The sequence below is a fragment of the Dendrobates tinctorius genome, unplaced genomic scaffold (assembly GCF_039654945.1).
Source record: "Dendrobates tinctorius isolate UK_male_01 unplaced genomic scaffold, ASM3965494v1 ptg000003l, whole genome shotgun sequence".
Classification (NCBI taxonomy): Eukaryota; Metazoa; Chordata; class Amphibia; order Anura; family Dendrobatidae; genus Dendrobates; species Dendrobates tinctorius.
Window position 1 is genome coordinate 2657359 of NW_027361671.1, and position 16410 is coordinate 2673768.

General features: G+C 41.1%; 1 protein-coding gene across 2 annotated transcripts in view; it reads left to right on the forward strand.

Moving 5' to 3' along the window:
• RASGRF2 (Ras protein specific guanine nucleotide releasing factor 2) overlaps positions 1-16410 on the forward strand; it is a 469786-nt gene that overhangs the window by 364698 nt on the left and 88678 nt on the right. For both annotated transcript variants that reach the window (XM_073581445.1, XM_073581523.1), the window contains exons 17-18: positions 638-730; positions 11201-11307. In XM_073581445.1, the coding sequence (XP_073437546.1) occupies positions 638-730; positions 11201-11307 (200 nt within the window). The remainder of the gene's footprint in view (positions 1-637; positions 731-11200; positions 11308-16410) is intronic.

Here is a 16410-nt window from a genome sequence, read left to right on the forward strand (position 1 = left end):
GAGAAGGTTTTTCTGATATAATCTAGGGACTGCACCTGTAAGTCCTATGTGACAGCATACAAGAATGCTGTGTATACAGTACGTCCCCAATGTGCTCTGCATGACACAAAAATAGCTTTTATTATACTCGCCTACAGGGTGGACTGGTCTAATGGGAATCGCTGGTCTTTATCAGACGCCTCATCCTTCTTGCAATCGCTGTTCTCCTTCTATGGATGGCCCATCCTACATCATCCACACAGTGTCCTCCATTGTGCTCTTGCGCAAGTGTACTGCGCTCTGTCCTGACAAGGGCTGGGCAAAGTACTGTTGTGCACATGTGCCGACGCTATTTTGTCTTTCCCTGCGCATTACTGAGGTTTGCTCTGCCCTCAGCAGGGTAGAGACAAGTACGCTAGATTCCCAGTGACATAATGCCCTTGTTGTTCTCTTCAAAAACCTGTTGGCAGCCTTTCTTTAAAGGAGGGTGAGTTTTTAATGAGGAATTGTACTTTTGAAAGGAAAATGTGAAAATATGCTCTGTATTCCATGCTTACTGTTTTATAGTTTACTATACATTCACATTTTATTTTAGGTTTTTTTCCCCCGAAACATTACCATCTTTCATAATTTTGTAATTTGTTTCGTTATTTTACAGTGCAGACTTCTGACAACTCTCGCTGTTGCTCCGTCTCTCCTGCTTCAGCCTTTGCCATTGCCACAGCTGCCGCTGGACATGGGAGCCCGCCAGGTAAGAGAAGTAGGACTATCACTTTAAATAATTTTTCTGCTACTGATCTACCTGTACCCATAAACCTAACAATTATGACCTAACGGCAAGATATCGGTCTTTATTTCTTAGCAATTTCTGTCTAATTCTGTTTTTTATGGTATGTTTTTATAGGTTTAGTAAGTTTGGACAAGACTATGGACAGTGCTTTCTACTGTAAGAGTTATAGGCACTTATTTTAGGAACAATTCCAGATATATTCAGAAATCTATCATAGGATGCTAGTAAAATAAGGAAAAGAAACAAATTGTTATAATGTCTTAATTTAGCATTCTGATTTTATTTTTCATGCTATAGAAATAAATAGCGGTTCTTGATTTATCACTTGAGCCCCAGAATGTCATTCATTATTGGAAGTTACTTATATTTTTTCACATAAGGATTAAAGCTTGGCTTGATGACCAATTTGGATATTGATGACCCAAGCAGTGGACAATTGACTTAAAAAAAGAAAATGATGTCTAAAAAGAGAGAAATCCAAAAATTCCAGGCAAATCATTGAATAGATCTAAAGTCAGCAAAAGTAATCGAATGAATCCGCTGTGGAGGAAGAATTCCCATTTCACAAACATCTACAAAAACCCGTGCACATTTTTTTATTTTATTGCTAATGATTTTGCGTTACCAGGGAGCAGCGCACTGTGGGAGCTCAGCGGACACTATCACAGTTACACCTTAGCTGCTAGGTCGCATGTCTAACAGCAGACAGGAGCTAAGGAGCTGTCTGTTTCCAAGCACTATTTTAGAAGTAGCTGGAAAAATCAACCTAAAAACAATGAACTAAAGTATAGTCACATGTCCCCAGGCTGATTCACTAATATATATTATTTATTTTTCTTTATTTTGCCCCATTCCTTCTGTTATTTTCACACATTGATTAAGCACAGTACCGTCTCCTTAAAGCATATGTACAGATGTCAGCTGCCGTCGTCACAGATGTGTGCTCCTCCGCTATATAAACTTCATCATTGTCCTTGTGACAGACGATTTGTAAGAAAATTCTGATATGTATCATAATCTATGCAAAGCAGAGAAGGACACGACATCAGGCTCTGTCATGTGAATAAGGTCATTGAATCAAAACGCCGGATGTAACAGGTGACGGAAAGCTAACACTCTGGCACTGTGGAAAGTGAAGATTGCTCTGCGTGTAGAAATGGTGCAGTAAATAACAATATTTTCTGACGTCCTCTGTGCAGTACCATGAAACATGTTGGCTTTATTATGTGTATAAAAGGAGATGGGGAGGAAAAAGAAAGGGGACGTCCAACAAATCCCTTTCTCTAGGCATCTTACCGAACTGCAAATTGACCAGGAAAGATGCAATTTGTAGCACTAATTGAAGGGTTAGCCATGTTTAGCAAGGTGAGCAATTGTTTTATCTACACAGCCACACACGTTTTAGTCAACCTTGGTCCTTGATTTACATTTACACAGCGCAATTTTTGTCAACGAGAATTCCTAAAATATCGCTTATAATTGTGCAGTGTCACCGAACAAATGAGCAAAATGTCTATTTGTAGTATAAAATTATTTTTAAGCTTGATCTTCAGACACTGCTGCATTATTAGAGGGAATCTAATGGCCAGTGCACCTGTGTCCTTTACATGGCATGTGGAAGAAGGTGCTCTGGTCAGATTAGATCAAAGTAGAACTATTTTTGGGTTAAAGGCAAAACACTACGTGTAGCGAAAAACTAACACTGCACATCAGTTCGAAAACATCATCCCCATTGTCAAACATGTTGGCGGCAGCATCATGCGGCGGGGATGCTTTTCCTCAGTAGCTCAATCCAACTTCCCATCAACTTTGACCAGCTTCCCTGTTCCTAAATACAGGGCAATCCTGGAGGAAAACTTGCTATTGCCCGCAAGAGACTTAAGACTGTGGTATAGGTTCAAATTCCAGCAGGACAGCAGCCCTGAGCATTCTGCCAGATCTATAATGTAATAATGTAGATCAAAGCATATTCATATGTGTGAATGTCACAGTCCAGACATACATTGAGAATCTGTGGCAAGATATGAAAATTGCTGTTCAGACGCTCTCAATCCAATCTCATTACCATACAGCTAGTCTGCAAAGAAGAATGGGCAAAAATGTCAGCCTCTAGATGTGCAAAGCTGGGAGAGACATACCCGAAAAGACTTGCAGTAGTAATTGTAGTGAAATGTGGTCTTACAAAGTATCAGACTACGAATGCACATCACTATTTTCAGATTTATATTTTTAAAATATTTCGAAAACCATGTATCATTTCCTTTTACACTTCACAAACACTTGCTATTTGGTGTTGGTATATCACTATAACATAAAATCCCAATAAAATACAATTAAGTTTGTGGGTGTAATATGAAAACAAAATGTAGAAATGTTCATGGGGTATAAATACTTTTTCGAGGCACTGTATATAAAATCTAAAAATGAAGATGTCGGCGGCAAAGTTGCCTCACAAATGATGGAGATGATGCTTAAGGAAAAACACTGCTAGTCATTTCATGAAAGGTCCTCTGCATCAAAAACTATGCGGGTACGCCTGTGTCTAAAAAAACGATATGTGCACATACCTTTAGTCAGATGTTTCTATGGTTACTGGTATATAATTATAAGCATTTCATGTCTTTAAACTTTTATTAACAGATACATCAGGTTTATGCAAAGACTCAATATTTACAGTGTTGATTTAATCTTTATTTTTTAAAACATCTGCAATTCGTGCTCCATGCTGGAGATGAGCTTCTAGGTCAAATCATTACTGATGACAACCCATTCTTGCCTAATCCGTTCTTTAAGTGTATCACAGTTTCTGACTTTTGATAGCCCACACTTTTTGAGGCTTGACCATAGATTCTCAATGAGATTAAGATATGGGAAGCTCCTGGGTCTGGACTAAAATTTCAATGTTTTGGTCACCAAGCCATTTATTTATAGCTTTTGCCTTGTGATATGGCCTCCATCATTCTGGAAAAAGCATTGATCATCACTAAATTGGAGAAGTTGCTCCTGGATGATGTTTAGATCCCATTCTTTATTCGTGGTATTGTTATTAGGCAAAATTTGTGAGTGAACCCACTCCCTTGGATAAAAATCAACCCATCAGGAGGTTACAAAGATGGTAAGAATGTCGGATGCCATGATGGATGGTGACAATTAAATAAAAATCAACCCCCACACTACGAATGATCTCAGGATACATTACTATTGGTATGATAGATGACTCAATGTGGAGCTTACCATTTCTTCTCTGGACAATCAATCTTCCAGATGTCCTAAATAGTCTGAAGTTGGCTTCATCAAAGATAATATTTTATCTCAGTCTTCTGCAGTCTGATCCCTGTATTTCCTGCTAAATATTAGTCTGTCAGTCAATGTTAGTCTGGGCAGCAACTAACAGAATGGTATTTAGCAGGGAGAAATGCACAATTTTACATCTGGACAAGAAAAAAAATTACATCTACAGAATCGGAGGAATAGAACTAATCAATAGCACGCATGAAAAAGACTTGCGTATACTAATAGATCACAGACTGTTCATGAGTCAACAGTGTGATGCAACAGCAAAAAAAGGCAAAACACAGATGACATGAAGTAATTATCCCCTTCTACTCCTCCTTGGTCAGGCCTCATCTGGAATACTGTGTCCAGTTCTGGGCACCACATTTTAAAAAAGACATCGAAAAACTGGAGCAAGTTCAGAGAAGAGCTGCCAGGATGGTGAGCAGACTGAGTATGTCCCACAAGGAACAGTTAAAAGATCTGGGAATGATTAGCTTGCAAGAAAAAAAGGTTAAGACGAGACTTAATAGCTGTCTACAAATATCTGAAGGGGATGTCACAGTGTACAGTCATGGCCAAAAGTTTTGAGAATGACACAAATATTAATTTTTACAAAATCTACTGCTTCATTTTTTCTAATGGCAATTTGCATATACTCCAGAATGTTATAAAGAGTGAACAGCAATTAGTTGCAAAGTCGATATTTGCCTAGAAAATTAACTTTATCCCCCAAAACACATTTCAACATCATTGCAGCCCTGCCTTAAAAGTACCAGCTAACATCGTTTCAGTGATTGCTCCATTAACACAGGTGTGGGTGTTGATGAGGACAGGGCTGGAGATCAATCTGTCATGATTAAGTAAGAATGACACCACTGGACACTTTAAAAGGAGGCTTGTGCTTGGCATCATTGTTTCTCTTCTGTTAACCATGGTTATCTCTAAAGAAACACGTGCAGTCATCATTGCACTGCACAAAAATGGCCTAACAGGGAAGAGTATCGCAGCTAGAAAGATTGCACCTCAGTCAACAATCTATCGCATCATCAAGAACTTCAAGGAGAGAGGTTCCCTTGTTGCCAAAAAGGCTCCAGGGCGCCCAAGAAAGACCAGCAAGCACCAGGACCGTCTCTTAAAAGTGTTTCAGCTGCGGGATCGGGCTACCAGCAGTGCAGAGCTTGCTCAGGAATGGCAGCAGGCAGGTGTGAGTGCATCTGCACGCACTGTGAGGCGGAGACTCTTGGAGCAAGGCCTGGTCTCAAGAAGGGCAGCAAAGAAGCCACTTCTCTCCAGAAAAAACATCATGGACAGACTGATATTCTGCAAGAGGTACAGGAAGTGGACTGCTGAGGACTGGGGTAAAGTCATTTTCTCTGATGAATCCCCTTTTCGATTGTTTGGGACATCTGGAAAACGGCTTATAGGAGAAGCCCAGGTGAGCGCTACCACCAGTCTTGTCTCATGCCAACTGTCAAGCATCCTGAAACCATTCATGTGTGGGGTTGCTTCTCAGCCAAGGTAATGGGCTCTCTCTCAGTCTTGCCTAAAAACACAGCCATGAATAAAGAATGGTACCAGAATGTCCTCCAAGAGCAACTTCTCCCAACCGTCCAAGAGCAGTTTGGCGATCAACAATGCCTTTTTCAACATGATGGAGCACCTTGCCATAAAGCAAAGGTGATAACTAAATGGCTCAGGGAACAAAACATAGAGATTTTGGGACCATGGCCTGGAAACTCCCCAGATCTTATTCCCATTGAGAACTTGTGGTCAATCATCAAGATCATGGGTGGACAAACAAAAACCTTCAAATTCAGACAAAATAAAAGCATTGATTTTGCAAGAATGGACTGCTATCAGTCAGGATTTGATCCAGAAGTTGATTGAGAGCATGCCAGGGAGAATTGCTGAGGTCCTGAAGAAGAAGGGTCAACACTGCAAATATTGACTTGCTGCATTAACTCATTCTAACTGTCAATATAACCTTTTGTTACTCATAATATGATTGCAATTATATTTCTGTATGTGATAAAAACATCTGACAAACACACATAAAAACCAGAGGGCAGCAGATCATGTGAAAATATAATATTTGTGTCATTCTCAAAACTTTTGGCCATGACTGTAGAGGGATCATCATTTTTCTCATTCGCACATGGAAACACGAGAAGCAATGGAATGAAACTGAAAGGGAGCATATATAGATTATATACTGCTCAAAAAAATAAAGGGAACACTACAATAACACATCCTAGATATCACTTAATGATATGAGAGCAGTGACAAAATGCAAAAGTGACCAAAACTATAGCCAAAAAGGAAGAGAGCAGAGAAATGGTTTTTGGTCACTCCCTGCAGTACCACTCTTTTATAGGGGTTGCATTGTGTTGTTTATGTGTTCCCTTTATTTTTTTTGAGCCGTATATATTTGAAAAAAAACTTTTTGACAGTGAGGGTGATCAATGAGTGGAACAGGCTGCCATGAGAGGTGGCGAGTCCTCCTTCAATGGAAGTCTTCAAACAGCGGCTAGACAGACATCTGTCTGAGATGATTTAGTGAATCCTGCATTGAGCATGGGGGTTGGGCATAATGACCGGTCCTTTCCAACTGTAACATTCTATGATTTCTTGGAGACAAGTGGCTTTGACAAGTGCCGCCTTTTTTCACAACATGCCAGCCTCTAAAAGCATTTGCCTCATTGTGCATGCAGATGCACTGACACTTGCCTGCTGCTATCCTTGACCAAGCTCTCCACTAGTGTTGAACCCATCCCATAGCTGAATCCTCTTTAGGAGACAGTCCTGGCACTTGTTGGACTTTCTTTGATGTTCTTGAAAATCCGATTGATGGTAAGAGTGCCACTGTATCAACAAACAGCAATGTCCTTGCCTGTAAAGCCTTTTTGATGTAAAGCAATGATGATTGCACGTTTCCTTTAAGGTAACCACGGTTAGCAGAGGAAGACAATGATTTCAAGAACCAACCCTGTTTAAAGAAACCAGTTTGCATCACTGAATGACATTAAAGATTTTATCGTCATTAACACTTAATGAGCTAACGATACGATCATTAAAATGATGTTAGCAAGTCAGTTTGTGGCAGGGCTGAAATTCAATGGAAATGGTTCTTTTAAAATAAAAAAAAAAATAAATCTTTATTTTTATATAGCGCTAACATATTCCGCAGCGCTTTACATTTTGCACACATCATCATCACTGTCCCCGATGGGGCTCACAATCTAAATTCCCTATTAGTATGTCTTTAGAATGTGGGAGGAAACCGGAGTGCCCGGAGGAAACCCACGCAAACACGGGGAGAACATACAAACTCCTTGCAGATGTTGTCCTTGGTGGGATTCGAACCCAGGACCCCGTGCTGCCCCGTGCTTCTTTTGAGATCAAGATCATTTTCATAGCAAATAGTAAATTAGCATTTTTTTATTTCATCTGCTCACTCTTCAGAACAATCTAGAGTGCCTGTCCCAAAACTTTGTCCACTGCTGTACTGTGTATGTGCATTTGGGGGAAAAAAGTGGAGCTATTTACAAGAAATGCGTTTTCCAGGAAAACTTTTTATTACATTTCGTGACATTGTTGTGTCATAGAGACTTCATCATAACCGCCATCTAGTGCAAGAGAAGTATAATTTACGTCTGCATCTTCATACATTATAATTAAGATAATTGCAGTGAAAGGCAAGACGTACATTGTCTGGGAACTGTTTATGTACATCTCTTGCGCGGAGCAATGAATAATCTGTTCAGGTGCGATGCCATATAATCACTGTCACTGTCTGGAAAAGGTGATAACAGAGCGGGACACTTAATTGCGGCTTGTGTTACAGGACTCAGTGTATTATTTGCCTTGAGGAGCCTCTTTATTTATGCTCGGACTTCTTATTTTGAAAAACATTTTTTTTTTTTTCCATCAGTGCATCATCCATGTCTCCGTTTTTTACTGTCAGTTTCTCATCCATGTCTCCGCTTTTACCATCAGTGCATCATCCATGTCTTCATTTTTACCATCAGTGCATCAGCCATGTCTCCGTTTTTACCATCAGTGTGTCATCCATGTCTCCGTTTTTACCATCAGTGTGTCATCCATGTCTCCGTTTTTACCATCAGTGCATCAGCCATGTCTCCGTTTTTACCGTCAGTGTGTCATCCATGTCTCCGTTTTTACCATCAGTGTGTCATCCATGTCTCCGTTTTTACCATCAGTGCATCAGCCATGTCTCCGTTTTTACCATCAGTGCGTCATCCATGTCTCCGTTTTTACCATCAGTGTGTCATCCATGTCTCCGTTTTTACCATCAGTGTGACATCCATGTCTCCGTTTTTACCATCAGTGTGTCATCCATGTCTCCGTTTTTACCATCAGTGTGTCATCCGTGTGTCCTTTTTTACCATCAGCGCGTCATCCAAGTCTCCATTTTTACCATCAGCGTGTCATCCATATTTCCATTTTTACCATCAGTGTGACATCCATGTCTCCAATTTTACCATGAGTGTGTCATCCGTGTGTCCTTTTTTACCATCAGTGTGTCATCCATGTCTCCATTTTTACCATCAGTGTGTCATCCATGTCTCCGTTTTTACCATCAGTGTGTCATCCATGTCTCCGTTTTTACCGTCAGTATGTCATCCATGTTTCCATTTTTACCATCAGTGGATCATCCATGTCTCCGTTTTTACCGTCAGTGTGTCAACAATGTCTCCGTTTTTACTATCAGTGTGTCATTCGTGTGTCCATTTTTACCATCAGTGCGTCATCCATGTCTCCGTTTTTACCATCAGTGTGTCATCCATGTCTCCATTTTTACCATCAGTGTGTCATCCGTGTGTCCTTTTCTACCATCAGCATGTCATCCATATCTCCATTTTTACCATCAGTGTGACATCCATGTCTCCATTTTTGCCATCAGCGTGTCATCCATATGTCCGTTTTTACCATCAGCGTGTCATCCGTGTCTCCATTTTTACCATCAGTGCATCATCCATGTCTTCGTTTTTACCGTCAGTGTGCCATCCATGTCTCCGTTTTTACCATCAGTGTGACATCCATGTCTCCATTTTTGCCATCAGCGTGTCATCCATATGTCCGTTTTTACCATCAGCGTGTCATCCGTGTCTCCATTTTTACCATCAGTGCATCATCCATGTCTTCGTTTTTACCGTCAGTGTGCCATCCATGTCTCCGTTTTTACCATCAGTGTATCATTCGTGTGTCCTTTTTTACCATCAGTGTGTCATCCATGTCTCCGTTTTTACCATCAGCGTGTCATCCGTGTCTCCATTTTTACCATCAGTGTGACATCCATATGTCCGTTTTTACCATCAGCGTGTCATCCATATGTCCGTTTTTACCATCAGCATGTCATCCGTGTTTTTCCAGTATGGGTAAATAAATTACTAAGCTTCTCCTATGGTTTGCAATGTTAAACACGTACAGTACATGGATGGCACGGATGGTGCTGTACGGGTTTTTCACAGACCCATGGACTTGTATTGGCCTTTTTATATCTGTGCTACTGGAAAAAAACGGACATGTGCTTAGCTCCATAGGTTATACATGTATTGTGAAAAAAAAAAAAAAAACTGATAGCACACATTCTGGAAACATGTGAAGGAAGCATTATAGGAACAACATTCAGGGACTTCAGGACAGGATTCAGTAACATGGGATTTCATTGATTTTAAATGCTTGTTAGGCGCTGTTCACATGATCGGTAGCCTCAATTATCAGGTTTCCTTTTCTTTTTAATGACAGGAATTGTTTGGTCTACAGCTCTATTGTTGAGCATAAATTATAAGTGAATAGGATCCTTGAGCAAACAACCCCTTTTTTTTTTTCTTCAAAACCCATCTGTAATGGTTCTGTTATTAAACAAAAGCCACAAAGCTAATATGAACAGATACAGCAGAATTACAATATACTCACATGTATGGCAGAGCTTCAGGCCTGACAAGTGTAGGTGCAGCAATAGACTGTCGAAGTAGAAAGTGAGTGCCGTGGTTTCTCTTTTCTAGCACATATAATCACAGAGTGATTGTTTTTCTATTATTTTTGTTCCCACTTTATCTTTTTTTAGCCTTTGTTCCAGATATCTGCTCGTGTTATGAAAAGTTACTGTGTGTGTTAAAATACTAGTTTTGACTATTATATGTTTTCCATCCTGAATTTTTCGGGTTGGTTTCCTCTCTTACTGCCTGCATCTCTAGCTCCATCCTGCTACTCTCCCTTCTTGTCTCTGTAGACTTCTATAGGCAGTAACTCGAAAACGATCCCTCAGGGAATCTGACGGGTCGGGAAAGAGGCTTTTATTCCTTAGCTATATTACAAGGATTCATATCTTCGGTTGTACTATTGATTTATCTAAAGAAAACAGACAGAACTTTAACTTATCAAATCTAAACTGGCCAAGACATGTTGTTGATGCTTTGACATCATTTTGGCTTTAGGACCCTAAGTATGAACAAAGACCCCCACTGATCACCCAATTATTTCCTTTTGGGGTGGAGCTGACTTTCTGGATAAAAATTGATCCCATTTTTGCCTATAGGGGCAGTTTTGGCTTCCATTGTATCAGTTGTGATGCTATACATCTCCCTGCCCGGAATAAAGAAGTGCTGTATGGATGCCACACCGGTGCACAAAAATGTCCAGCTGAGGCATAACCCTGCCTTCGATGTCATCTTTGTGTTTTTCTCCAGATATCCTCTTGTCATGTCTATTCTTGGTTTCTTGTATGCTTTGTGGATAAAACCAAAAGAACTTTATAAAACCTCATTTTGTCACCAAAGTATCCGATTGCCTACAGCAACTGGGGAAATGAATTTTAAATCCCGGTGCACCAAAGTTCAATTGCTCGTAGATTTCCGTCTTTATTGTGGATGTAACAAGCAATTCTTCTTTTAATTAAATTGAACATGCTAAAGCCGCTTTGCCTTCCAGTCTACAACATGAAATGGTATTTGTACGTGTGACCCTAGATGGAAACGTCTGAACAGAACTGCAGCATTTTACCGAACAGTCATTTTCTGAATAGGCTTTTGTAAGCCCAACAGTCTGGAGAGGAGTACTGTGTTTTACTGCCAGTACATTACATGACATTTTCTGTTTCTTTTTTTGTCTTCTTTCTTTTTTACCCTGTAGGCTTTAACAATATGGAAAGGATGTGCGACAAAGAGTTCATAATTCGCAGGGCCGCTACAAACCGGGTGTTGAATGTTCTACGTCACTGGGTGTCAAAGCATTCACAGGTATTACAGAGCGATGTGTCTGGGTTACTGTTGTTGTGTCTCCAGTATTTGTATAAAAATGTAACTAAGGGTCCATTTACACTGCACGATTAAAAGATTATTGTGATCGAGCGTTCCTAGGGAGGCCCAACTCCCGATAATCTTGAAAGTCTAAATGGGTTGCTGATTGTCAGGTGAAATTCTGTTTTGTGCTGCATAAAAAAATGATTGTCCTCAGAACCACGTCGTCCTGTGTAAACGGGACCTGTACCGCCAATACTAATGGCAGCCTATGTGCCCTGAACGAGCTATTACAAATCTTTCAGTGCGTGTCGTTAAAGGTCTTTCAGGATTTGATCCAGAAGTTGATTGAGAGCATGCCAGGGAGAATTGCTGAGGTCCTGAAGAAGAAGGGTCAACACTGCAAATATTGACTTGCTGCATTAACTCATTCTAACTGTCAATATAACCTTTTGTTACTCATAATATGATTGCAATTATATTTCTGTATGTGATAAAAACATCTGACAAACACACATAAAAAACCAGAGGGCAGCAGATCATGTGAAAATATAATATTTGTGTCATTCTCAAAACTTTTGGCCATGACTGTAGAGGGATCATCATTTTTCTCATTCGCACATGGAAACACGAGAAGCAATGGAATGAAACTGAAAGGGAGCATATATAGATTATATACTGCTCAAAAAAATAAAGGGAACACTACAATAACACATCCTAGATATCACTTAATGATATGAGAGCAGTGACAAAATGCAAAAGTGACCAAAACTATAGCCAAAAAGGAAGAGAGCAGAGAAATGGTTTTTGGTCACTCCCTGCAGTACCACTCTTTTATAGGGGTTGCATTGTGTTGTTTATGTGTTCCCTTTATTTTTTTTGAGCCGTATATATTTGAAAAAAAACTTTTTGACAGTGAGGGTGATCAATGAGTGGAACAGGCTGCCATGAGAGGTGGCGAGTCCTCCTTCAATGGAAGTCTTCAAACAGCGGCTAGACAGACATCTGTCTGAGATGATTTAGTGAATCCTGCATTGAGCATGGGGGTTGGGCATAATGACCGGTCCTTTCCAACTGTAACATTCTATGATTTCTTGGAGACAAGTGGCTTTGACAAGTGCCGCCTTTTTTCACAACATGCCAGCCTCTAAAAGCATTTGCCTCATTGTGCATGCAGATGCACTGACACTTGCCTGCTGCTATCCTTGACCAAGCTCTCCACTAGTGTTGAACCCATCCCATAGCTGAATCCTCTTTAGGAGACAGTCCTGGCACTTGTTGGACTTTCTTTGATCTTGAAAATCCGATTGATGGTAAGAGTGCCACTGTATCAACAAACAGCAATGTCCTTGCCTGTAAAGCCTTTTTGATGTAAAGCAATGATGATTGCACGAGCTATTACAAATCTTTCAGTGCGTGTCGTTAAAGGTCCCGTCACACACAGCGATCTCGCTAGCGAGATCGCTGTGTGTGACGGGGATCAGCGACCGGCCCCCCCTGCCGGTTATCGCTGATCGTGCTCGAGTGGCCTGGGCCGTTTTTCGATCGCTGGTCTCCTGCTGCCCAGCACACATCGCTGCTTGTGGCAGCGAGAGACCAGCGATCAGCGACGCTGGTTGCTAATGTAAACGTCGGGTATCCAGGAGCCAGATCCAGATACCCAATGTTTACCTTGGAAACCAGCGTGTACGCCGGTTTCCAAGGTAAACAGTGGGTATCCAGGAATCGCGCTGCTCCTGGATACCCAACGTTTACATTAGAAACCAGCGTAGATCCCATCCACGTCGGATCGTTGGTGGGATCGCTGGGACATTATTTAGTGTAACGGGGGCTTAAGACTACGTCCCTAAGATGAGTTTTTGGTGAGTTTTTGATGTTGCAGAATTTCCTCTTCCATTAAGTATAGGTTGCTTGCATTTTTCCAAAAATACACATGGTAAAAAACTCATCAAAAACTCATTCTGGATTGTAGCCTAAAGGTTCTCAACAGTTTAATTGTTAAAACATAGATTCTATAAAAATAAATATATATAGTTATGTCTAGCAAATCTGTAATATGAATTTTAGACCCTGCATCTGTTGTGTATGACCAGATGATGGCTCATCATTACATAATGCTCTGTAGGTCCATATTGTAGGAAATAGAGAGTCCATTTCTATAGATATACAGGGGGTTGTACAACATTTGCAGAAAAACTTGAACAAAGGCCAACTTCACACATCCGACATTCCTGATGGACCAAGGACAAACCATGATGTGTGAAACGCCTGCGGACCTCCTGACCCGAACTCAGCAGCCACATATAATGTATGTGGTTCATACTCGAACTGTCAATGTCTGATATGTAAAACCAGCCTTAGGCCTCATTCAGATTTTTTTTCTTTTTGCATATGAAAAAATTACTGTTTTACATTAATGGGCTTGATCCAATTTCATCCCATTTTTGGTCCCTGTGTCCGTTTTTACCATTAGGCCGGGGTCACACTTACGAGCGTGATGCGAGAAACTTGTTCGAGTCTCTCGCATCAATACCCGGCACTACTGCTGAGTGTGTGCTGCCTTTGTTTTTCACTAAATCATTTACTTTAATGGGTGAGTTGATCCATGGGAGATGACATAGGAAGAGGAAGGTGGGCTGTGGGGTCATCATACTGAGTGAGGGGCAGTGGGGGCTATGATACTGTGTGGTTAGCTGTGGGGTTACCCTACTGAGTTGAGGCTATCATACTGCATGGGGGCTGTGGTGGCATGATTCTGAGGGGCCATCATACTGAGTGGGTGTGTGGGGGGCATCATACTGATAGGCCATCAGTCTGTGAGAGTGGCATGATACTATGTGTGGGGGAACTATGGAGATATCATAGTGTGAGTGGTGGCATTTTAGGGACATCATGCTGTGGGGATATTTAATATTTCTGAGGCATCATGGGGCGTCAAACTGTACATGTGGGGTAAAATTGTGGGGAGTATTTACTGTTACCAGTGTGAGACATGTAACTAACACAGACCAGTAGAGCTGAACTTTATTTATAACAAACATGTTAGGAGCTGCAGCTCTCACAGCTCTGCTGTATTGCAACATTACCTGTGAGATGGAAGCTGAGCGGAATCTGCACATAATATAATCGTACACAGCTCTGCAGTGAGATCTGGAGAGAAGGAAGCAGCCATCACACATGTAACGCTTCCTTTTACTTAAAACATGCTCTGGAGGCAGATTCTCATGCAGATCAGGGTCCTGACCATAATCTTGAACAGCTCATTTACCTATTGGAAAAACATGGATTTCTCTGGAATAAGCCATCGGGTCACAGATATCAAGGTATCATTTTATTCAGCTTCCTATGGCCTATGTGCCCATATCGCCAGCTTAGGAAGGTTTATCCAACCTACTGATTCCCATTAATTGCCACATTCTGAAATGCTCAGTCAACTGCGAACTTCACCGATGGTGGTGCAATTTTTGGCTGCCAAATCTACGGGACTATGGAATCGGGATAATAGGAAGCCTGAGGAGCTCATCCAGGAAAGTGGAGTAGCACAAGGCTCAGGAGAAGAAAGAGGTCTTATTATACCTTTTCGCAGTTCTTTATTTCTACAACGAGGGCTACAAATTAAGATGAAAGTGGATGTGCATGTGTACTATATAGATGGATGGAGGACCCTTACTCGCCTTTTTGACACTTCCTACAGTTGAAATTCTTCTTCATTCCCGTTGTGCTGCATATTGTGTACAGTCCATGGAGAAATCGTATTCGGAGAGCAGGTTATAGCCTTCCGGTATGATCCTGATTGTATTTACACAGGATTTATTTGTTATTAACTGAAGTGAGTTACATAATATTCTGCCCCAGTTCTCATACCCCACTACGAAATTGCATTTTCACTTTTGCTGCACTGGGAACTCAGGGGTGAATACTAGTTCTTCGTTGCATAATTAGGAGTGTATCACCAGAGGATGCTGGAAAGTCGTGGCCCTGTGGGAACTGGAAGTCGTTGTGCAAGCGTCAGTCAAGCATTCAGTCAGTCTGCTTAATTAGATGTGCATTACACTGACTCGTGTTGGGCAATGACAGTTCTCCTTTCTTTTATTTGCTTTGTGATGTATTTAAACATTATAAGTCCTGGAAGTTATAAGCCACCGTGTCATTTCTTACCATGTCCAAGTGTTATTAATGTGACAATGCCTCTTGGCTTTATATTCCTTTCAAGTATATTACATTTGCTAGACTTGTGAATGTTCTGTGCATGTGCCTGAAACGTGGGCAGCTGCAGCCCAGATCCTCTGGTAGCTGAGGCACTACAGTCACCTAAAGTGTATGTATCAGTTCATTTTTCTTTGTTATGTCCAAAATTCTGTGATAATAGATCTCGTACTGTGTATGAAAAAAGTTCTCCCAATCTATTTTTTATTGCCTAAACCTGTGTAATTGTGGTAATGTACTCAATGATCGCCGTCTTCCCCAGTTTCCAATGCCGCTTGTCTTTTTCTGGGTCTCTCGACTTCTATTCGGACTTGCTGGATCATGCAGGGGATTATCTGTGAGCCCGAAGTCACTTTTACAATGTAAGTGGGTCGCTTGTTGTGAGTTCATTTTTCCCTTCACTATTGAGGTCTGATGAACTCCCTCCTCTGGTGAAGGAAGGTAGTGAGGCTGATTACCAAACACTTGGGCAGCTAGATGATGACTGGGTGGCTGGAATTGAGGACTGGATATAAGGCTGCCGACGCCCTTCTTCCTGGCTGGTGATTTTCCTGCTGGATTCTTGGAGACCAGTCTGATTCCTGCATCTCATAAGCTAAGTTTTTCTGCTCTGCTTTGTACTCTTCAGTTTTGTTTTTGTTTTGCCTTGTTTTTTGGGAGTTCTGCCATCCCCGGCCGGGGGTGAGCTGAACTCCATTTTTGTCTCTGATCTGTTGATATTTTGCTCTGTCTTCAGAATATACCTGAGTGCTGATATAGTCTTTTGAAGCCTAGCGACTTCAGGGCCTGTTTTTCCTATCAGTCGGTTGGCTCATTTTGATAGGGTTTTTGCGGATGGCAGACAGCAGCTTTCCTATCCTGTCCTATGTAGTTAGCTTGGGCCCCATCATTTGCTCA